Genomic DNA, 25,117 nt, shown 5'->3' with positions numbered 1-25,117 from the left:
AACTAGCTGTCTCAGATTGTTAATTATTGATACTTACCTTATTCCCAAGAGAAATTTGCATGCACAGTGGCTTGCCCATGTCTTTTTCCATGAAAAGACTTGCTAAGTAGGATTGCCACTTTTTAAATGTGCACTGCAAAATGTTTTCAAACTGCTTTCTCTGACTTTATCAGGTGAGTGAGGACATGCTCGAAAGCAAGGCTGCTACTAACAGTTATTTTCTTTTCAATCAAAACACATTGGGTATAAGTGCTACTTATATACTGCATATATTATAAGCTAATTATATTTAATTAGCAAGAAGTAATACAACCATGAAGAAATATTTTATTTTCCAATCAGTTTTGAATGTGGATAATGAGTGCAGTATAAGAATGCTGACATCACTGTGGCATAATGCAAACTGTGATGTTAGTTATCGACTAAAAAATTAATTTGCAATATATAGATACACTTCTAAATTTATAAATACCTTTTTGAAACATCATGAAGCAGAACCTAGTGCTTTTAATTTTATACAGTGAAATTATTTTTCAGAGAAAAAAATTTTCCAGAGATTAGTTCACAAAATATGGCTTCACGGTTAGCTAGCTCTGTGAAAATCACTTTTTAGCTGACTATGTGGACATATATAAAGAAAAAGAAATATCAGTTATTTTAAAATTTGGACTAATGCAGGAAATATATAGTACTCAGTTTGTTTGCATCATGGACAGAAAAATGATAATGTAGTAATAAATATAAGTAATAATAAGATAATTGTTGTTGTTGTTATTTCTTCAAAATATTTAAAATTATAGGGAAAGATTTCACAATTATCTTGTTTCTGCCATTGCAGTATCTCAGCTCAAGAAAGATGGTATGTAAAAGATTAAAAAGATTACATAGCTTTTCTTATGGGCCCTTCAGTTCTTTTAAATATTTACCTATGGTTTGCAAATTTCATTTTAAACCTCTAAGCTGGTTTCCAAAATCCGAAACAATTTAGAGGCTGTTTCTCTTCTCACAGGTAGCAAGAAGTGGTGTTTTTCCATTCTATGTATCATACCCTCGTGCTAGCAGTTCATCATTCAGAGCTATTACCTTTAATATGACCCATTGTTCAGATATAGTCTATCTGTTGGGTTCAGAGTCTTTGAGTTAGCTGCTATTTAGATTTTCTACAAGGCATTTCCTGCAAGTGTCAATCCTTTTAGCAAAGGATCTTTGTCTGCTTGAACAGCTCCAAAACCAGTTTTTAAAGCTGGACTTCAAACCAGTTTTTCCTGGCTCATTATTAATTTATCCAAAACATCAATCAGTGAAATCTATCAAATTAATGTCTAAATCTTCTGCCTCTATGAAGTAATCTGTTAGTTGATCCAGTAGCACGCAATCAAGAAAGCAATTCTTGCCTGTTACTGTTGCAGTATGGCTGGACCTGAACCCGTTTCTTACACGTTTCCTGTCACCAAAAGCTTTCTTGACCATTTGATTTTTTTATTTAGAAAACATCTAATTTTGTAATCCCTAGATATTACTTAACGGGAAATATTTTAAACTGTGTTTTCTCGATGGTGTGTTTCTTCATTTTAATTATATTTTAGAAGACCTCCACATTATATACCTTTCCTCATCACATTGAGGAAAATACTGAGAGAACTTTTAAGTAAAGGTGGAAAAAAAAGGCCACAGACTCCCCATTAGAGAAAGTAGTTTTTAAAACATCTCTCTGTGAAACTGTTGCATTAGCAAAATTGTTTTATCATTTTTGACTTCTAAAAGAGTTTGGGGTCTTTTTTGTTTTGTTTTGTTTTAGATCAAGAGCAGTCCAGTTGTAATCTCAGTGCATCTCTCCTAGCTGAGGCCACCAGTAAGGAATCTGCTTTCCATCTTCTGCTTAAACAACCACGAGGTATGTTATTCATTGAGTTCTACTTTGATTTTTTTTTCAAGGTGTGATCTTTTATGTCTCTGAAATTTAAAGAGTGTATAAAAGCAATATTTATAAATTGTGCTTTTCACTTTTTGTATTCTTAATCTTCTTTTGTATCTTAAATATTTTTATGATATAAATCTTTTGCTCTGAGGATTCTGCAACCTCATCTCCCATGTTGTGAGGCTGTAATACTGTTGAATGCAGGTTTGGGGGGTTTTTTGCACCTGGTTTCACTCATGAGTCAGGTACAGTGGAATCATGTTAAGAATAATCTTTATGGAAAGGCTTTACTTCTTTTTCCCTACATTTAACAATAGATGAAGAGTATATTTGATGCGGGTGGTACTGCTTTACCAGTGTCCCTATAAAAAAGAGAGAGTACTTTGAAAACATGTTGGAACAATTACTCTTCTTAATAGACTTGCTGGAATATGATACTGCTAGATCACTAGATCATTTTGTGAACAACATTTATGCTTGTGGAAAACCAGTGCTTGCTGCTAATTAATTTCTTGGAGTTTTTTCCTCACTGACTTTAAAAACTGTAGAGAGAAATTCAGAAGAAGTGAAATAGGCTGAGGAGCTAGGAATAATTTTTCAACACACTTTTACAAAAAAACCCCCAAACACTAGCCATACTATCTTTTTTTCCTGCCTTGGCTTCACAGTAGCAACATGTCTTTTGGACTGTATGGTTCTGATTCCATGTAGCACTGGTGGAATTACTTCATTCGTTCCTAGTACTGAAGCTCTGATCTCATTTTGCACTCCAGTCATTGCATTTTATGGCTTAAAACAAGACCAGTAAATGGGACAGTGAGCTGAATCTAGATTTTAAAAAATATATGTCTCTCCACGTTGCAGTACAAGTTTTATATTATGAAGCTTCTATGAAACTATTTTAAAGCTGTCATGTCACTTCTGCCCTTATTTCTTTTCTGTTTTTACTAATATCTTTTTTATTAGTTATTTAATTTTGCATTCTAACTTTTCTTTAGCATAAAATACATGTATTTATTAACTCCCCCAAGCACTTAGAAAGGAAAGATAATGTATATTCAAAAAAATATATAAACTGTTAGGGAAACATTTTCCAAAAAGCTGCATACAGTACTAAACCACTTAAGTGACAATCAAATTTGAGGTATTAAAATTTCATGTATGTGGATTGGAAGCATATTACTATTATGATTTCATATTTTATTCAATAATATTTGAGAAAGCATTTTAGCATACTTTGTTGTCATGTGCAGTCCACTATGATTATGAATAATTTGGCTTTTAAACTGCCACCTTATAAAAGGCATACAAAGGTCCCCAAGCCACTTCCATAAATGTTAGATTTCCAGGCTTCATTCTTGCATACCATACTCATTTGCATCTGCTTTTTTTTCTTTTTTTTTCTTTTTTTTTTTCACTGTAATTATGTATGCACAATCTGTTTTTTTCTTGAGATTGCTTTCAAAGCATGAAAAAAATGGGTAAACTAACATACCTGATTTTCCTAGTTCTTCCAAGGAAGAATCTCTTATAATGCTTTCATTATTACAAAATTACTCGAAGAGCAGGAAAATAAAAACCTATGAAAAATAGTTCTTCCTTTTAGCAGACTAATTTGAAAAATTGTTGGAAAATGTTAATCTCTTTTTCATCTTATGTTTTAACTGCATTTGGTAACCATGGATTGATCACTCACAACAAGCAGAAATAATTTTATGCTTTTTACCTAACATCTGAGGTTGTGTCAGGAAGTAATCAGTATTGAAATAATGGATTCTGTAGGAATAGGACATTCAAGCAATGAATAGACTGAACAACCAGGTACACATCTAAAACTCTCATTTTTATCACAGTAGGACTGCACTGATTCACTTTTTAAGGTGTTTTCCTTCTTTTCAGGGTTCAGAGTTCAGATTCAACATTTCCTTCTTTTTGGCACATATTTTCACAGGGAAACTGAAACAATTGCAGTTCCTTTGAAATGATGAAAGATTCAGGTGCCACATTTCCTTTGACCTTCCTTAGTCTAAGTATTTTCTTGTTTTATCTATGCAAGTCTTCCTTCTTGGTGTTAAAATGTCACTCCTTTCATCATGAGTTTCTTTCTTTGATGTTACTGCATTTCATGAATTTTCACCTTTTGAAACTATCCATTTTCACTTTTCTGAACAGTAAGAGAATATCAACATGTATGATTCACATGAGTAGTTCATAAGCTGCAGTACATTAATTACTTGTACTTCACAAGATTTCTTCAGAAAGTATACAGCCTAGTAGAAAGTAAAATCTGTCTCAGTGAGAATGATCTTGATGGTGATCTTGATGATCTTGATGGAATGCCCATGGTGCCAGCATATTCAAAAATAAAGTTCATGATTCTTGATTTAGATTTTCATTAACATCTTCTAGATAGTCTAAGTAAGTGCTAGCCTGGATTTATATGTGAGGGAGATTTTCAACCTCAGTGTAGAGAGTTGACACATTCTGTGTAGTGGCCACAATAAATAATACTGAATTTGATCACCTGATTTAGGAAAACAGTTTGAAAATTACTTAGAACTATCTAAATCTGTTTGAATTGAACCTGGACTGCTCTAAAAATTAGGACAGAAGGTCTTGGTTACAATTCTTTCTTTTCCTGCTGGCCTTATTGCTGACCAAATAGCTCTACAACATGCTGTATCATGAGTGTGTTAATTGTTTCCATTCTGGATACCATTTCAGCTGAATGTTTTGCAGGTACCTGTCAGACTCTTCCTGTCTAGAATTATGGGACTTGTATGTTGATTTCATTATAGTTGGAGAAGGAATGAAAGCAGAAAGGAAAGCAAGCAAGGAGAAGAGGAAGTCAGACTGAAGTCAATCACTAGTGGGTCCTGCTGGTATTTTCCCTCAAGCTACGGGTGTATTCATCTCACAAGTCTGTAGCCCATCTTTCTACTCTACTGTCTCTCTTTTTTTGTGGGGGGAAAGGGCATAGTTTGATAAATCAAGTCTCTTAATGTTCCCATTTTTTACCCAGATTCTTCTTCTGTTCCTACTTTTGTGATGCTTCCAGGGCTGACTTCCTAAGAGGGTTCCATGTTCAACCTTTCAGCCAAAGACCTACTCATCCTCCACCTTGAGGTTATGAGATTCCTTCCTCACTGGATCACATTTGGGGTGGGCATCTTTTGCTGTGCACAAAGAGACTTTGCAAGCAGGATTTTGCAATTTTAGACTACGTAGCTTTGTTGTATTGGCTAATACATGCAGTAGGTAGCAAGAACTAACATTCTGCCAGGCTAGGTTTTAACGTAGTCAGTATTCCTACTGAGACACAGGATAAATCTTTGCTGCCCACGTCATCATCAGTTTTCTGGGGATGGGTCACCCTCCAGTGCCTCTTGGAATGCACTCTTCCATGGTATTGCTGTGTTGCCACCTTCTGATTCTTTGCTTTCTTTTCATAAAGTTTTTATATCTGTTCATTTCAGTGATTTCTCACTGAGTCCTTGAGCTTGTACTACTATTCTGTCTCGTTTATCCTTTGTATCTTTCAAGGCTTAGGTATTTTCTCACACCTTACCAATTTTCTAAGTAAAATCAAGCTAAAGTTGTGATGCTGTGCTACACTTCATTAAACTTTGCCAAATAGGCAGGTAAAGTGCTACTCTGAAGAATACATATGATTTTGAAGAAATCTATTTTTATACTCACCACCAAATAGCTTTCTTGAACACTGTGTATGTAAGACAATGACTTTCCTTCTTCACCAAGTTTGAACATCTTTGACCCATCATATGGCTTATGCCTTGTTTAAACTTTCAGCTATCATTTTTTCCTTGTTCAGTTCTCTCTGAAGTGCCATCATGGCACTCAAAGATTGCTCAGATACTGATTTGCTTTGTGAAAGTTCCAGTAGAAGGGAAGGCCTGTGACCCCCTCCTATTCCATGTACATGGCAGTTTCCTGATTGCTGAATCACCCTAACTTACCCCTCTAAGCCAGGGAAAACCATCCTAAAAGGGCTGTGTTCTCATCTTATAGCTGAAAGAGAACCATGCTTTCTTAAAGAGGGTGTCGTTACTGAGACATGAAATGGCAACACACATGATGCAGTCTAAGCCATATTTATCTCCACAGAGATATGCTGAAAAAAATCAAAGTATTCCAGCTGGTGGCATTCTTGAGTGCAGGTTGTCTCTACTGTCAGCAGGAAATCTTGGAGAGCTCTTGAAAAATCACAGCACACCTGAGACTTTCCTCATGAGAAGAAAAGCAGTAATCAGGAGGGGCCTTTCTTCTGTCACATTTTAAGGCCCTCCTGCAAACTGACCATATGAATGAATAGTTGAGGAACCTGTGCTCAAAAGTATTCTTACAGGAAAAGCCAGTTACAGGCAGTGGGAATTACAGTATTAATGAGTAATATGCTTTTCAGAACTGAAACAGGTGTGCTTGATATATTGGTACATCAAAACATGAAATATTTTAATACAATGAGCAATAAAACTTTAAGATTTTTCTTTCTACTTTTCTGGAATGTCTTCAGGCCATGTTTTCTATAAATGTATGGGCGCTCATTTGCGCTCTATTTACCTTTGAGTTTTATTTCTTTACAAATAATATGGTGTAGACATATATTAATGTGTTTTTGCAAATCCAAGCAACTGTTTCAGTGAAATGACTTAGAGTTAATGAAGTGAAAGGAAACTGTAAGAATGAGCAGAAAGTCTCTGTTACTGTTGTTTTAAAAACAGTGCCTGGAGCTGAAGGAGTAGAACAGTACATTCCCTTCACTGTATAAGGAAATCATTTATTTACTTCAGCATGCTCACCTAATTTTAAAAAAGGAGACAGAGGAAAAAAAGTATTCAGGATGCAAATAAAAAAGGGGAAGGAATCAGAAGCCCATCTTTTGCATTATCTCATATAAATCCACATAAGCCTTCCCATGTGGATTTAACATGGAAAACAGATTTTCAAGCTATAATTACCTCACAGATTTAAGCTAGGCCATGCAGTAGATTTCATAAGAATCTCATTATTTGTTACCAAACATCCTGAGTATAACACTTCAGAATGTTTAAACTATGCAAATGTGCCTCAAGGGTGGCTGTTACTTCACATTATCTTAGCCTATTTTGTATTTAAAAATATCTGTTGTGTTTTAGAACTGGATAAGAAATTTTCTCCTTTAATTTCAATGGAGATAGAAAATGAAAATATGGTTAATTCTAACTTAGAATAGCATATTGCTGGTAATCTATTTGATAACAGATGTGGATGGATCCAGAACATATCTTTGAAGAAGACAGAACTATTTACTTCACCTACCCTTTTCCTGGTTTTTGCTTCAATGCTCCATTTTCTTTAGGTAATAAAACCAGTGAAAACTCCACAGACAGATTTATTTCATCCTATAAGTTAATCCTATGCACTTACAAGTGCATATCTGCTGGTCTCTGGAATAATAGCACAGATTAAATCTATCTTGTGTACGTGCTCACTCTGTAGGCCTTTTATCCACTCACTGGTGCTGACCATAAGTCATTCCAGATCACAGAATCACAGCATTATCAGAGTTCCAAGAGACTTCTAGAGACCATCTAGACCAACTTTCCAACTAAAGCAGAATCACCTAGAGCACGTTACTGAATCCTTAGTGCTTTTTATGACCTCAGCATGGACCTTCATTATTCTTACCACACACACTAGCAAAGAAAATTCTCTTTCCTTATAGTACTTGTAGTACTACACAAACCTAACAACTGATTTACTTTATTCTTTCCAGTTTGAATAGCTTTTTGTGAGTTAAACATCCCAGTGGGTTTTGAGTATTTTTTAGAGAAGGGGACTCCTCAACCTCTCTGGGCAGACTGGTTTCTGTCCTAGTCCAGTTTGAATGTTGCTATTGGCCACCTCACACAGAGGCTCAGAACAGGGAGTGTACTTAAGCAGAAGATAGAAATAGGACTTAATAAGAGTCTAAGATAGTGATCAGGTCTGAGGCTTAGTCAGATAGCATCTGCTGACATGACTGGCATCTCTTATTCTATCTTTTACCTTTTTTTTCATATGCTTGTTCATCCCTTATCTACTTTGATCTTTCTCTTTTCCTTCATGTGTTCTCTTTCCTAAACATCCCATAATAAGTTTTGTGCACACCTAAATAAGTTTGGTTCTGTTGTAGAGTATGTGTTTAACTGAAATCACAGCTGCTAACAGTCACATGCAGAAGTCAAGTATTTGTGATATGAAAAGATGCATTTGGTTTGCTCAGTTCTGACTCATGGATGAAGTTCTTGATTAAGTAGCATCTTTGAGCATGCTTAATTTTTTATAAATGAACCAGGAAGAATATCCCTCTCTTTGAATGTGGCGGGGGGACATTGCAACCAGAGATGAGGAAAATTCTGAGATACGTTATGCCTTCTTTATCTCCATCTCTAATGGTCAGACCAGCTACCTCCATGATATTCAGCCCCCTGAGCTGGAGGATAAGAATGGAGAGAAGGAACCCCCTTACCCCATAATCCAGAAGGGAGCAGTTAACAACCTGCTATGGCACCTGGATGCTCACAAGTCTATGGTGCAGGATGGGATCCACACAAGTGTGTTGAGAGAGATGGCAGAGGAGCTCAAGCCTCTCTCCATCATTTATCCACAGTCTTGGTTAATAAGGGAGATCCCAGATGACTGGAGCCTTACCAGTGTGGGCCCCAACTATAGGCCTGTGAACCTGACCTTGGTACTGGGAAAAATTATGGACAGGTTCATCTGGAGCGGGCTCTCGTGGCAAGTGCAGGACAGGCAGAGGATGAGGCCCTGCCAGTCAGCATGGGTTCGGGAAAGGCAAGGTCTTCCTTGAGCAACCTGGAGAGCTGCCTGGCAGAAAAGGACCTGGATGTGCTGGCTCTACTGAAGTGGATCTTTGCCTCTTCTGTCAAGTAAATAATGATAGAACTAGAGGAAATGGCTTCCAGTTGTCCCAGGGAATGTTTAAAGTAGATCTTATGAGGAATCTCTTTATTGAAAAATAGCCAGGCACTTGAATGGGCTATATAGGGTAGTGGTGGAGCCAGCATCCTTTGAGGTATTCAAAAACCTTGTAGATGTAGCACTTCAGGACATGGGCATGGTACTCTGTTCTGGGCTTATGGTTGGACTTATTTATCTTAGAGGACTTTTCCGATTGTGATTCTGTAATTTCAGGTAGGTAAGGCAATTCCTAAATAGCAAAGAATTTAAATTTAAACATCTGCTTCAGATACACTGAAATCACAGGAAATATGTGTGCTTGGCATGTATTCTAATTGCTGTTATGTGAATTAAACTGTGCTTATTTCTGTGTTTCATTATTTTGATAAATGCTTAAGTGTGCCAGTACATCGCTATCTGTATGTTCACTTAAAAATTATATATTTCTCCCTCTTCACAAGATATAACCGGAATCGATAATATTGTAGCTCCAGTTCTTGACAAAAGGGGTTTTAAAACTGTTCTCTCTAGTGGAGAAATAATTTAATTAATAATTTTAATTAAAATTAACATCATATCCTTAGTACTCTGCTGCTTTAATTTTCTTCCCTAGATATTTTGTCATAAAAATTACTAAGATTATCCAATAATTCAAAATAGTTCTTATGGAGGAGACAATAAATTGCTGTTAAAATGATATCTTTCAGTTAGCAGGGGAATGGAATTCTCTTCTTTTACTTTTCTGCCACAAAACCAGAATGATTAAGCAGTTTTGATAAAACCACTGGGATTTTGTTTGCCTAAGCGTCTTTGCAAAAGAGTGCATACCACTAGAATCTCTTTTCTCTTCATATAAAACTCAGTAAAAATGGATTTATCTTTTTCTTCTTACCTTTATGATGCATTCAGGAACTCATTTTCAGCTTTCACAACATTTTACGTTGAAACCCTACCCCTTTTACATGAAGATCAGGTTGATACCTTCAGACATCAAAATTAGGAACAATCTTGCATCCTACATAGGATTTAGGTTTAAGCCATATTTATTTCTTTATTTCTTTAAAACCATCACTGATGCCATGCTGAAAAAACCCCAAACCAATAGAGGGAAGAATGAATCTCAGCACTTCTGCTGTGTTTGCCATATATGAAAGAGGAGGACAGTGGAATAACAAAAATGTAAAGTAATCTCTCAGCTTTGCTGTCATTTTTATTACCCCTGCTACATACAACCAGCAGAAACCACAGGCAAAATTGTGTGCAGTCCTGTTACAGGGTGATACAGCTCCTTCTTCCTAGATATTATATATGATTTTTTCTATTAAGGAGGAAATTAAGAAGTTGATTGTTGAAAAGAACTATTACAGACCTGTATGAATAGCAACATTAAATTTTCTACATGCAGAAACGAGCAACTCAGTTTTATGGCACACAATAGCACAAGACCACAATACACTGTTTTAGCATATCAGTAGCAGCTTAGGAAATTTTGGATGATCCTTATCTTTCCAGTTCACTTTAGAACCTTTCGAGTGTAAAATTACCAACTGCATTCTATTAGTTTTTTCTTATTATTGATTTCTTTCTTTTCCCTATCAAGAGTTTATGGTTTGTTTTGGTTTTTGTTGGTTTTTTTTTTGGATCCACGTATTTATGTTATTGCCCCAGCACTGAATGAAGTGGAAATGCTTGTTCCCTTCCTTTTTGGTACCTATGCCTTTTTGCCAGGTGTACAATGTTAGTTAGCCTGCCTTGCCTTTAACAGGTGTTGCTCATCTTTTTTTAAATACAAGGATGTTTAAATTATTCAAGTTGAGAGTGAGAGATTCAGTGATCCCAAATTATTTAGCTGACCGAAGAGAATTCTGGTGGTGATGAATCTTCTTTTACCTCATTTAAAAAACAGAATGTTGGTAATGAATAGTATTCACTCTCACAGGAAAAAGCAGAGACTGGGTCAATCCTACTTAGTAGCGAAATGCAAAAAGAAATGGTTTTGACAATGTGCTTAATCAATTCTCAGAACAATTTTCAAAGAGATGTGGAGGATTCACCTTCACTGGCAAGTTTTAAATCAAGTAAATGTGTTTTTTCTAATTAAGTTCTATTGTTCAAGAAGAGCTCTTGACACTGAACCTTGAATTTTGAATGAGTTCTGAGAAATCCTGTGTGTTTAGGTCAAGTTAGATCACAATGACTGAATGTTTATCAGTGAAGAAATGAAAAACATCACTGCAGAGTTCTGGAGAAGTAAACTTCTTTCAAACGTGCCTGTATTCAATCAAAAATGGCAAAAATCCTTCACGGTTTCTAAATTAACATTTTCAGCATTTCCACTGTATTATTTTACTTATTCTTTTACCACTTCAGGATGGAAACAAGGTCTCCTTTCTATTCCAGCGAGGTGCTGTTTTCGTCTAGTTTTACCCACTACTAAATTTTAACTAAGTTTTTATAAGGAATCCACATCCAGCTTTCCATGTTCAGCTGATTTCTACATGTCTGCGTCTAAGCATTTTGTCCTTTTTGGGTTTTTTTCTATATTTCTCTATGACTTTAACAGGCCACCAACTCATATATTGATTGGATTTTTGGAATACTGACTATGATTTATTTTGTATTAGAACTATAGAGTTATCTTACCTTTATTCCCACAATAGGAAGCACTGCACAATCCCCAACCAAGAACTGCTAGTTGTCTTTATGGCTGGAAATTCATGCCACATTTTAACTAGACTTCAGGGAACCAGAAGTATTGTAATAAATATTATATTAACCTCAAGAATTCAGGGAATAAAATAGTATGAGTCTTTATTAAGTCTTAATAACATTTAAATATGAAGTGTATCTATATCTGAGTCTGACAGGTGAGTAGCTATGTGCCTCATTATGTGATTCAAAATGTCTCTGAAGTAGAAAGACACTTAACAGCTTGAAGTAATTTCTTGCTAGCAGACACTGCTGATGGATTTTGTGGGGTTTTTTTGTCTTTACTTCCTCTAGGAACAAATTACTGTTCTGTTGTGGTCTTGATAAACTCTGGAACAGGTTTTGCATGACAATGATCATAGTCAGAACATACTTATTCTTTACATTGTGATCCTATGCATGATTGCTGGCCTCCTTATGAGACTGCTGCACTTAAATTAGTGCTGACTACTAGAACAGTAGCAGCATCCCACAGCAATGATATCCAGGCCATTATTTGACTTCATTTTCTCCTGGACTAAGGAAGTAATTAGAATTACTTGGTAATAACTGTAAAAAAAAGAAGATTCTTTATCTGCTCTGAGAGATTCTTTTTTCTATGTCAAGTTTTATAAATTAAGACCTGTTTTCAGAGTGCCTGGTTTCTGATTTTTTTTTCACTTGCATTATGATACAAGAAACATCTTGAACTCATAGCTAGCATGAGGAAGAGAAGACTGCTTGCCTTAAGTACTAAGCTGATTTGCTGTTCATGCATCATATACTATTTCCATGGAAAGTCTATGATACATATAAAACCAGATAAACAAACACAACTGTTTTGCAACTGGTACTCCTTTATATGTGTAGCATGTAAAACACAGTAGACAAAAGGTTTTGAAATGTTTATTTTACTGTTTGAGAGAAAGAAACTACTCAAGATTGTGAAATTAAACTTCTACAGAGAGAAGAGGGTGACTGAGTTGTCAGGCCTTGAGGGTATTTTTTGAAGGTAACAGCTCCTATCTAAAACCAAATACTTCAGTTACACTGTACCAATATCCTGGTTAACCTTTAAATATTTTACCTATAAGGAAAAGGACAAAAAATTCAGTGTACAAAGCTGTGAGTAGGAGCAAAATTTCAATTTAAGGAAACAACTTTTATATAAGGTTCATATAAGGTCTGAACCTCCAGCTCTAAAAACATTGTGCCTAAGAATTTTGAGTGAAATACAAGTAATCTGGAGTTGTCATTTGTATTTACTTTGTTCTCCTTCTTTGCAGGTAGGAGATTTACCATGTATTTTCATTTGTCTGGTTTCTTTTCTTTTCGGGCTGAATGACAGATGTAACTATTTTCTTCATAATGTTTGAATCTAGAGCTTATCTGCTGACATGTTTCACGGGTTAACATTGAGGCTGGCATTGCCACATGTTGAGTTTTAGGATGCTGAACACAGACTACAGTGGCAGAAGGGTATGTTAGTGGAGAAAAAAAAATCTTGACTTTTTTCTTTTAGTATTTGACAGGCTAATAACAGTTATTTTTAGTCTAGGTACAATGGTACCATTCGTAGTAAAGAATAATACAGAAGAATCTCTGTTAGTATAGGTAAAATTGTTACAAAGAAAACCTTTCCTATTATGTTCTCCTTTTTTTTCTGTGTCATGCTTATCCTTCTGGTCTCCTTCTGGGTCTTAAGTCTGACAGCATCAGCCCTCCCCAGATGCAGAGGTTGGATGGGGATGTCAGAGAGCTGTCAATGTCCCAACTTCTTTGCTTGGAGGGCAAGTAAAGTTTTCATTCTTAGGCAGTTTTGGGATCTGTCTGGATTTACTTAATCTTACCTTTCACTGCATTATCTTATCACAGTCTGCATGAGTGAACCTTCTGTTTACTGGTTCTCAGTTATTCAGTTTTTTATTCTGTGCTTTATCAGAACTAGTTTAAAAGGACTGTATTCATGTAGAGACCATTGTGATTTATTTTTACAGTTCTGAATGTCCAGTATCATCCTGTGTTTATACTTCTGCAAACCATTTGTTTATTCTGGTATTATAGGTAACTCTGCACAGATATTTACTCATATATCTATAAAGTCAAAGTATCATAAACCAAACCTGACTGCTAAACAGTTGTTATCATAAGTTAAAGAAGATAAAATCAGCCTATGCTGAGACAAATGTTGATCAAATCCTCAAGCCCTGCCTTCTAAGGCCACTAAAAAGCCTTTTATTAGTAATGGAATGAAACCATATTTACTGGGCTACAGAATTGTTCCCTCCAGTTGAAACAATATTCCTACTACAAGTAGTATTTAACTATGGAAGTCATGTAGTATATTGTGGATCCTGTCATTTACAGAACTACTGTTTTATAACAAGCCAAATTTATGGGCAAAAGGTTGCTTTTATGGGCAAAGGTTGCTTTTCATGAGGGATTCTTCTTACCAACTTTGTCTATTTTGTTGTGTACTAAGAAAGCAAGAAAACAGTGTAGATCTCAGTCCACCTTACTACAGAAACCTGTAAACTTCAAATTATGATATGTATTAAAACTATGAAAGTGCATAACTCAAGAAATATATAAATTGTATGTGTGTAACTCACAGAAGAGAATAATGTCTAAACTGGCTGTTTCAAAAATTTACAAAACTATGTCAAGGAAACAAATTCGGAAAAGGCAAAAGTGCAGAGTAATCATACTATCCTATTCACTTGCAAGGGTTGTTTGCTGTAGGAAGTGTGATGTGTCCCCTGGAAACTTGTAACAAGCAGTTCACTTTTTGGTTGCATGTGAAAAATGGAACTCTGTGATAGCAGCAGTGTCATTACTGATTTGTAACACTTTGCAGATTTTGATTAAAATCTGTCATAGCTCCAGAACTTGGCTACACTTTGATAGGACTGAGAGATACATATAGCCAAGAAAAATTTCAAATTGAAGTAAAAATATTTCTGTCAAAACTAATAAGATATTTGACATATTTAAAAAATGCCATTATGCCCGAACTGAACCAATTACAGTTTTCTTTCAGCCATGGACTCGAGACATTCTTGTGTGTGTTTGAGTCTAGAGAAAGATTAAAAGATGAAGATGTCATGGTCTTAATTTAGTTACTCATACTTCATCATCGGGAAACATGAACTTCTATTGAGAGAAAAAGGATAAGGTTTGTTAGTTTTTTTGTGGCTGGGCACAAAAAAGAAAGTCACACTTTTTTACAGGGCATATGACATTCCTTACTTGCCTCTCACATTTTCAAAATATTTGCATGGCTATTTTTCAGTTTTCATTAAGGTTTTAAGTAAGATACTAACTATTGGTGGACTTTTTTGTTATACACAGAACACAGTTAGTTCACTGTAGTAGAGGAGGAGAGAGGCTGAGTAGGCCATAGTTTTTCCATTATCACAGTAGGCAGAATATTTAGGATGCTGTTTCTAAAAATTTGCCAGTCTGCCCCTCTACTCACCTCAGCAATCCCTCTTCGTCTGCTCTGTGGGTTTGGTCTTTCCTCTATATCATTATTTATCAATTAATCTCTCTTGAGGACATTGGAATTATATTTAAGCATATTATTTCCTTAAGTTAAGAAAGGACCAATTGATGTAATATTACTGAGCTTATACTATTTTTAATGTGTCACAAATAGAATAATTCAGATAAAAATTTTATTGATATATCCTTTATAGTGCTGATATGGAGGAGATTTTGCATTTTTTTCTTAGACTTTGCAGTATGCCTTCTGCTTTCTGTGACTGGATCTAGGACATTACTGTGCTGTACATCTTCATTTTTTGGATGCCTGGATTTTATCAACATAAAACTGTCATCAGGGAAATAAGGGTAATAAACAAATTTCAAATGCATAAAATGGTCAAGGGAAGATGGGATAGATCTATTGTCTATCAGATTATTGGGGTTGAGGGAATAGATTTGGAAGGAAAAAACAAGAGAAACTAACAATCCACCATCAAGTTTTACAAAAATGTTAGGCCAGGAGATAATTAAAAAACCTTTTATTAGTCTAATTCCTGATTGTTCTTCTTCACTTCTTACTCGTATCTATTTGTCATTCTCTCTTTCAAATGACTTCCATATAATGCAGTCTGGCATCCTCCACTCATTCTTTTATCTGCCATGGCATCGTTTTGCAAGTTACTGTCTATGCCTGTTACCCTCCTGATCCCTCAGATGTTTTGTTTGGTTTTTTTTCCAGTCCTATAGCTCACTATTCCCTATCTGTCAATAATCTTCCTTCCCTGACACGAGTCTTCCCTGTTGCTCTGTACTGCTGTTCTTCTTTCCTTTTTTATTGTTCTCATCTCCTACCATTCAAATGTGCCTTTCCTAATGTCCTAGAGACTGGATTTCTGTAAAGTCAACCTAAAGCCCATCACCACATCACCTCTGAAGGGAAATTGCAAAGGTATCTCATTCTGCCAAGACAAACGCTTAAGATAACAGCAGAGAAGGAAAATATAATTGAATGTGGCATGTATATAAATGTCAGACATTTAGTGATATTTCTTTTTATATTTAAGAGGTCTGCAACACCTGCCCAAAGTCAAAGTTGCAACTACCAGAGTTTCAGAGATAAGAGAGATGTTCTGTGATAAACCAGTTTAGGCAGTCATGTAATTTCTGTGTTAGTACAGAATATTCTTACACCAGATTTGGTGATGTGATGGGGAAGTTCTAAAATATTTCAAGTGTTAATCATATACTGGGGCTTAAAAAAAAAATCATTGTCCCTGTATCCACAATTAGAGAGTATGATCTTCATGACCTCTGTTATATGTATTTTTAAATGTTTCTGAGTTGAATATCGTAAGTGTAATTTTTTTCTTGTTTCAATTGTCATCATGGAAGTGAATTACTGTAATTAGACACATTTTTCCCTCAGTGTGCTTAATCCTTGTAAGCTTAGTAGTTACTGCACTTCAAAGATAAATAAACGTAATTGATGTTTCTGTCAAATATTGGTTTTGATTTTAGCTCAACTGCACTAGAAGCTACTAGTTAGAGAAGGATAATTTTATAAAAGAAAAGGAAACTTTACTCTTGGCCTTTTAAACATGCTTCACTTAAAACAAAACACATTACATTAAATAAAACAACATATTTAATTACTGAGCCCTGTTCTCAGTCCATTTATTTTAATCTAAATAGCAAACGTTTAACTTGTATCCATTATTTTGTACAAGGAAGAAATCCTTCTAAATTAAATCTCCTAATGAAATAAGCCTGCAAGTCTCTGCCAGAAGTATACGAAATTGTATGAACACAAGATTCATAAAATGGCAAACAAATCTTTTAAACATGATGTATCTAAAGCATTTTATTGTGAGCTTATGATAGTGATGATGTGAAGCCTTTCAGTTTAAGACTCAACTATTCATTCCTCAATTTGTGTCGTTTATTTCTTAGAGTAACTTCTCAAAACTTATATTTTAACCAGTCATTTGTGAAGTTGTTTATTAGCATCTGAGCTGCATATTCATTACTTAATTTTTCAGCTAAGGAACTCAGCAACTTGGGCAGGATCTTACTAATATTTATCAATACATGATGGGAGGGTGCAAAAATTATGGACCCAAGCTCTTTTCAGTGGTGTCCAGTGACAGGAAACACAGGAACTCCCATATGGGTATAAGGGAATAATTATCTTTTTACTGTGAGGGTGACCCAGCACTTGAACAGGTTGCCCAAAGAACTTGTGGGAAACAAAGAGCTTTTTTGGACAGGCTTCTTGGCAGCCAGCTCCAGGTGTGCCTGTTTGGGCAGGGAGGTTGGACCAGGGGTCCCTTCCAGCTTCAGTCACTGATTTTGTGAAACTTTCAAAGCAGAAGAAAGGGCAACTCTAACTTGTGGTAGAAGAATTTGTAACTCAGGATGCAGAGTCCTCCTAAAAATTCAATCCTGCGGACCTTCTGTGAAAGGAATCTTTCTTGCATCCCACCTACCTAAATAAACTATACCGAGGAAAGGAAAACGGTGATGTAAACATTAGAAAGCATTTATTTAATCTTTAGTATTTTGCCTTCTCACAGTATCTAGCTCTTTTACTTTATTCCATATATGTTGCACTACCTTGAAGTTCATTGAACTCCATTTTCTTTGTTCCAGAGGATATGCAAGTAGAACTTCTAGCATAACATATATGCCTTGAGAAAACGTCACTTAGATCAAGTTCTACTTTCTTTATAGATTTTGTTCTTCATGTTTGAGAGGACATAAAAGACTGAGCAACCACTTATCTTCCTGGTTAATTTCAGATACAAGAAAAAAAGTTCCCAACTTCACTGATACACAGTTCAAGACACAGCACCAACTGGCATTTCAGTAGTATATCTGCCCTTCAAACATTTATCTCTAAATGGTAATGTTTGCTTCCTATCTTCCTTGAGACATAAGCCGTTCATTTTGGAATATTTTTTTGTATAAATACCATAGAACCACAGAGCAGCCCAGGTTGGAAAGAACCTCAGAAAATCATCTGATCCAACTTTCCCTGGAATAGGCAGCCTAGATGAGATTATATGGCAATCTGTCCAGTTATGTCTTGAAAACCTCCAGAGACCGGAGCTCCACTATGTCCCTGAGGAGGATGTTCCCATCATTGATTATTCTCAATATAAAATAAAATTTCTTTCTTATGTCAAAATTAAACCTCTACTGGTTCAACTTGTACCTATTTCCCCTTGTCCTCTCCATGGGGCTCCTTATGAAGAGAGAAACTCTTTGTAGATGCCCTTTAAGTACTCGCAAACACTGATAAAGTTCTCTCTGAGCCTTCTGTTCTCCAGGATCGAAAAAAACTCATTCAATCTTTCCTCACAGGGCACATTCTCCAGCCCTGTTTTATCTCTGTGGCCCTTCTCTGGATGGTTTCCAGTCTGTCCTCACCTTTTTTGAATTGTGGGGACAGAACTGGACAACAGTACTCCAGGTGCAGCCTGACAAGCGCTGAGTAGAGCGGGATGATCATCACATCTCTGATTCTGCCAGTAGCGTTCCTGTGGATGTAGCCCAGGATCAGATTTGCCTTCATTGAAGCATCAGTGCACTTCTGAACCATGTCCAGCTTGTCCAGTATGACCTACAGGTCCCTTTCTGCAAGGCTGCTCCCCAGTTACATCAGATCCTAGCCTGTACTGGGCTCTTTGGTTATTTCATCCCATGTGCAGGACATTACACAAAGACATTTCACTTGTCTTTGTTAAACTTCTTGCATTTCTTGCTGGCCCACTTTTTCAGCCTGTTCAGATGTCTCTGTCCCTTCTGTTCAACTCACCAGTTTAGTGTCATCAGCACTGATGTGAAACTTTGCCTTATCAGCATTATATGTAACTAATTTCCCTGGCCTGTTAGCAATGGGATTGTCTTCCTTGGCCTCCTGCTTATTACTTACATATCTGAAGAAACTTTTCTCGTTGTTTTGGGTATTTTTGGTTGAGCCTCAGTTTCTATCATGGCACTTCTGCATGCCCAAAGCTGGTAAGCTGCTTCTTTGTTTTTATATACACTCAAAACCTAATTGTTAAACCGGAGTGATCTTGTTCTGCCTTGTTGCTTTCCCTTTGTAGGAGGTGCACTGCCGTTCATACCACCTGCAACTCACTGAGATAAAAGTCTGCATCTGGTTTAGTGAGCAAGAATGTGTTTTAAATATATTCTTAAAAGAAACAAGACAAAGCATAATGATCTGTCATGATCTCAGAACTGCAAAATCACAGAGCTGTTTAGATGATAAGGAACTTCCTGAGATCATCTTGTGCACCCAACCCCTCCTTTGCTCAAGCAGGGTCATACAGAGCAGGTTGTCCAGCACCACATCCAGTCAGCTTTTTAACATCTATACAGATGGAGGCTGTTGGCTGTTGTGCTGTGGCTGTCAATCCAGAAAATTTTATTCATATTTACTCATCGAGACTGACTAATTATAATACTGATGTATCAAAACTAACACAGATTGATGTACTCTTGCACTTTGTTAATTAGAAACCATAACAAGGAATTGTGATCATGTATTATTGAAAGGGAATGAAAAATGCACGAAGCCTCATTGGAAGTGCATAGCAGAAAAAAAAAAAACAAACAAAGGAAAAAAAAAGATGCAAACAAAACAAACTCAACCTTAATAACAGCTGAGGCAGAAATGCTGCCTGTTCTTGATTAAACTCTTGGAATTTAACACTGAACCACTTTTAGAAGAACTGCTATAAAAAATCTTAGTCTTCATATGTGAGTCAGGCTTCTTCTCTTCTAGTCGCTGAAAATAAATGAAGAATACCTAGGCCTGACTTTTATTAGGTATTTTATATACTTACTGGAATGCTGGCAATATCTCACGTCTTTACTGCCTAATATCAGTCCTCCTTTTCTGGATGAGTTCCTTGAGAAAGAATTAGCAATCCTTCCCCAGCAGCAGCAGCTGCTGTGTGTGAATATTTTGGAGGCTGCCCTTTCCAGATTCAAAGGATAATGGTAGAAAACAGGCTTGATTATATTGCATTGACATTTATTTGGCCAATGCTAATATCAGCAGAGATGTCTGTGGTTTTAAGTGAAATTATACTATACTAGTAATTTTAAAGGAGAAACTATTGAAAAAAACCCACAAAACAAAACAAGCAAAAAACCCAAAGCAACCAATAAACAAAACAAAACAAAACCCAAACAAAAAACTTGCAAGAAATCCCAGCAGAAGTGCCTATTCTTAAATGATTTCCCATCAGACTTCAACAAGACAGTGTGAGCTCTGCCTCATCTCTATTTCAATTAGAGGAATCTTAAATGGGTGCCATTCTTCAGGATACAATCAACAGGAGGCACTCTGAGATGCTACAGAGTTAAAAGCAAGGCATTAAGGAGATAGTCCTTTCAACAGCTAGAAAATCTTCCATCAAAGTACCTTAATATGAAAATACATGCCTTTAAGATAAGGGAAGATGAGAGGATGGTGATTGTTTTTAAAGATATTGCAGCATATTTTGCTCATTGCCTTCACAGTTTTATCAGTGTGGCACTGGCTGGGATGCTTGCTCTTAAAGGTTTTTCCTAGGCTTCTGCAGAGGCAATAAATGCATTTGCACCTATCTGTATTCCTTCCAAATAAATTCTCATCTATGGGGATCCACTGCCTCATTACTTGAATTAATTTGAACTCTCACAGCTCTTTGCTTTCTGGGGCTGATGCAGGAATTTCACAGAACTTATCTGTAGTGCAGTGCCCCATGGAAAGGAAGTAGGGAATTTGAAATATACTATTTTATTACTTTCAAAGTTCTAGGCTCAAGTGTCAAATGCAGTGCCAAAGGAATCTTTTACCAAATCAGTACTCTCCATTGGCCTTTGGAGGAAAGGCTTAAAAACAGGTATCATAAAAAAGAAATGAGGAAGGATGTATGCTTCTTCATAAGGCAGTTAACTCTAGTGTCAGCCATTGGTTTGAATCAGATGGCTCTGATCTTTTAAAGGGTCAGATGAGCTTACTCTGCTCTCCCTGTTTCCTAATAGCCTGTAGGACAGTTAAATAGAAGTAGGGTATTATCAGAATCTGGCCAAAAGCTTTTTACCAAATGTAAACACAGCTTTATTTTGAAAAGCCTCTCACTTTGAATTTCTTATGAAGGCTTTCACAGAATTACAGAATTGTTCTGGTTGGAAAAGACCTTTAAGACCATCAAGTCCAGCATCTCAATGCTCTTCTTGTACTGAGGGGCCCAGAACTGAACACAGTGCCCAGTGCAGGGGTACAATCACTTCCCTTCTCCTCATGGTTGTACTGTTCTTGGTACAAGCGAGGATGCTCTTGGTCCTCTTGGGCACCTGAGCACTCATCCTGCTCGTATTCAGCTGGCTGTCAACCAACTCCCTCAGGTTCTTTTCTGCCTTACAGCTTACCCCAAGCCTGTAGGGTTGCCTGGGGTTGTTGTGACCTAAGTGCAGGACCCACCACTTACCTTTGTTGAATCTCAAACAAATGTCCTCAGCCAGTCGTTCCATCCTGTCCCTCTGCAGAGCCTTCCTACTCTCAAGCAGATCAACCCTCCCACACAATTTGGTGTCATCTGCAAACTTACTGAGGGTGAACTCAATCGCCTTGTCCAGATCATTGATAAAGCTATTCAAGAGAACTGTCCCCATTACTGAGCCCTGGGGAACACTACCTGTGATCAGCCACCAGATGGATGTAACTCCATTCACCATAACTCTTTGGGCCTGGTCCTTGAGCCAGTTTACCAGTGAAGTGCACACGCACCCAAGCCGTGAGCAGCCAGTTTCTCCAAGAGAATTCTGGAGAATTTCTGGATACCATTTGCAGTATTTTTTTGTGTGAAGGCAAGTGATCAATCGCTGGCATCAGTTCCCAGTGTCACTTGAAGAGTACTTGAGGTCCACAGCCAAATAGGAGCAACTTCATTAGTAATCCTGATTTGTCGTGAAATTGTCCATATAGATAGTAATCTCTATTGTGCCAGCAGCTGGCCCATGTTCTATAAAAGCAAAATCTTAAAAAATGCAAAAGAGAAAAGAAAAGCAATGTGTGTTTTTTTGCAATTAGACCTATTTAATCTATCTTATTAACTAGGCAAAATCATAAGGAAAGAAATACGTACTAGTAGTTAATGATCAGCTGGTAAGTTGACAGCTGCAGGCAAGACCAGTGATATAAAAATTACTATTATTACATGAAAAGCTTCTAATAAGGAGATTTTTTTATTAAAAGTGGGAACACATTCTGTTTCAACAGTGATATTATAAAATTTATCTTTTCATGAAATTTAGTAGCCAATTTTCTTCCAGAATGACCCACTATACTATCATATGGGTTCTGTATTAAAATGTATTTTTAAAAACATGGCACTATGTACTGTAGAAGGCATAATTATGCTACTGTTCACACAATATATAAAATGCATATATACTGTAACTAAGTATTACTTTATAATCTGCTCTATTTGTCATATGTTAGAAGAGGTACAAATGGAATTAGAAAAACCCTATTCCAAATAATAACTTCTTAAAAGACTTGTTTGTTTTATGCTTTTCTGTCTGGGTTTCTTTGTGTTTATTTTTGTTGTTTTGTTGTTTCAGGGCTTTTTTGCATTGGGTTTTTTGTTTGGGTTTTTTTTTTTGTTTTTTTTTTTTTTTTCATTTGCAAACTATACAGAATATATTATTCTGGTTTTGAGATCAGATGATGATATATCAGCAATTTGTTATTTGCAGTATATAGGCATCACCATAGAGGGTATGGAGAAGAAGTGCCATTCCTTAGCAATCATATCCTAACTTAATGTTAAGTATATAATGCCATGAACTTGATGCCATACCACTGATGTTTTGGGTCCTTGATGTTTCTTTATCGTGGAGGTCAAAGTGGTCAGATTTAAGAGAAGATTAACTCTTATGACAGCAGCTGGAACTGAAGTGGTCTTGTTGACTTTCATCTCCATCCTTCACTGGTCATTGCCTGTGCTTTTTTTTGTCTTGCCACCTCCACCTCTAAAGGGCAATCTCAACAGCTCTTGTACTGTTTATTTTGGGTTTGCTTTTAGTAATCACCCCTCCTATGTATTCAGCAGGATGTTCTGTCTATTTGCAGTCTATTTGCTTACCTTGTGCCTCGTCTTGCAACTTCTGTCACCTGGATACCTCCTACATGCAACCTCATATTTTGTTGCCCTGTTGGTGGTCACATTGCTCAAAAATTTAATTAAAATGCCCTACATTGTCCTTCGATGTGCTGTAATGGTGTTACCAAGTGTTTGCATACTGTTGTCAATTACACTATCTTTGTATGCATGTATTTGGATTCAAGACAATCTATTTGCAGATACATCCTGAAGAATACATTTCTTATTTAAAGATGTTGTAGACCTCTGCCTCGACTACACCAGAGTGCTCTCAAAATCATGGTAAAGAACTGCCCCTTATCTCACAGAAGGAGGATAGCACAACAGTGCTGTAACAGACTTCGGTTCCAGAGGGATAGATCCTAGTTAAGATGTTTTCAGAAGTATAGCAAAAATGTGAGTGGTCATCTTAGTTATTTCAGACACTGGATTAAAAAATTGGATTCTAATTTTTAAAGATTTAAAAAAAAAAACACCCCAGTAGTTTGATCACATTATTGCCAACTATATCCGTATATGTATTGTATGTCTTCTAAATCTTGGGTATGGACTTGATAGATGATGCATCAAACAGGGAAACTAAGATCTAAAGAAAAATCTTAAATATTTATTAAGGAAAAGAAGAAGAAATATGGTTTATTTTTTCATCTAGATATTAGCATTTTAATAGACTACTAATGAGGATATTTTGAAGCCATTTTAAAATATAAGACTTTTTCAAGTAGTTATTTGAAAGACAAGTAGCTCATGCTATGTCAGACTTCTACAAATATAAAAAAAAAAGCAATTATGACAGCAAAGCAGTTGGATAATTTCCATAACTGCTATATGAGCAACCTCTTACATACAGAAATCCAGGTATATTTAGCTAAGATTTCCCTACTGTTTGTAAAATCCCTTACAGTTTCAGGCAGTGATCTGTATTTGAGGTCTTGAGGCATTTGTTGCTCAAAAAGGTAGAAATCTTGCAGGTGAAATGTTTTGTCTTTACATAATATCAGCCTTCCTAATTTAAGATAGTGTTTTCAATCTTAAATTGGCTACTTTATTTTAAAAGTGTTTCTACCTAAAAGCTTTACAGATGCAGAACCACACTGACTCCATTTGTGTTACTTAGCATAGGAAGTACCTATATAACACAATACAAGATAATTCATAAAAATAATTAGTCTGGGATGGGAATTTATTAATTTAAACATGCTGTTAATCTACTCAAGCTACTTTGAATGTATTTATTCAAAGCTGCTGTTTGTGTTGAAGGAATAAATGATAGCAACAACAGATTTTGAGGTAGCAATAGAAGTTGCAATGTCCAGTAGACTTTATAATTAAATGTAGGATTGGTGCAGATGAGGACTCCTGACATTTGTTCCTGTTTTAGAGACCTGTCTCTCAAACTTCTCCACCCTGCTGTAACTTACTTGGGTTTTTTTGCTTCTGGCCATTCCTGTCTATCATTACTTTGCTCTGTCTCTCTACATGTCCACTTTCATTTCCAAGCTACCATGCATGCACCTCTTTTTTTGTGATTGGTTCTTCCCAAGGCTGCACTACAAGTTCCTTATTACCCACTCTGCTAAAACTCTCTCTGTTGAGGTCTTTGCCTGTAGGCAGTGGGAAGGTGAGCATTTGGACCACAAGATAAAGTTTCCCTGTGGACATTTTTTTGAGCACACCTCAGCCTGTGGTTATCAGCAGAAGCAATCACAGAAAGAGTGCTGCTTTTCCCATGCATATTAACTTGAGTAGATTCAGTCATTCTCAGAGAACTATTCTCAAAGACCTGTATTACCATGTATGCATTGTAGCAGGCCGGAAAAATCATCACAAAACTGGATTCAAAACTTGATGTAGAAGTAGTTGGTCATAACCAACAAGTTTTTCTACAGGTGGAATT

The 25,117-nt window shown here is 36.3% G+C and overlaps 1 protein-coding gene across 2 annotated transcripts in view; it reads left to right on the top strand.

Moving 5' to 3' along the window:
* The window catches only part of CFAP47 (cilia and flagella associated protein 47), a 295,430-nt gene that overhangs the window by 235,439 nt on the left and 34,874 nt on the right, over positions 1–25,117 (top strand). For both annotated transcript variants that reach the window (XM_071750490.1, XM_071750482.1), the window contains exon 57: positions 1,799–1,894. In XM_071750490.1, the coding sequence (XP_071606591.1) occupies positions 1,799–1,894 (96 nt within the window). The remainder of the gene's footprint in view (positions 1–1,798; positions 1,895–25,117) is intronic.

This window comes from Heliangelus exortis, chromosome 1, assembly GCF_036169615.1.
Source record: "Heliangelus exortis chromosome 1, bHelExo1.hap1, whole genome shotgun sequence".
In the NCBI taxonomy this organism is placed as follows: domain Eukaryota; kingdom Metazoa; phylum Chordata; class Aves; order Apodiformes; family Trochilidae; genus Heliangelus; species Heliangelus exortis.
The sequence above is the reverse complement of the archived record's forward strand: the minus strand, read 5'-3'. Positions and strand labels throughout refer to the sequence as shown.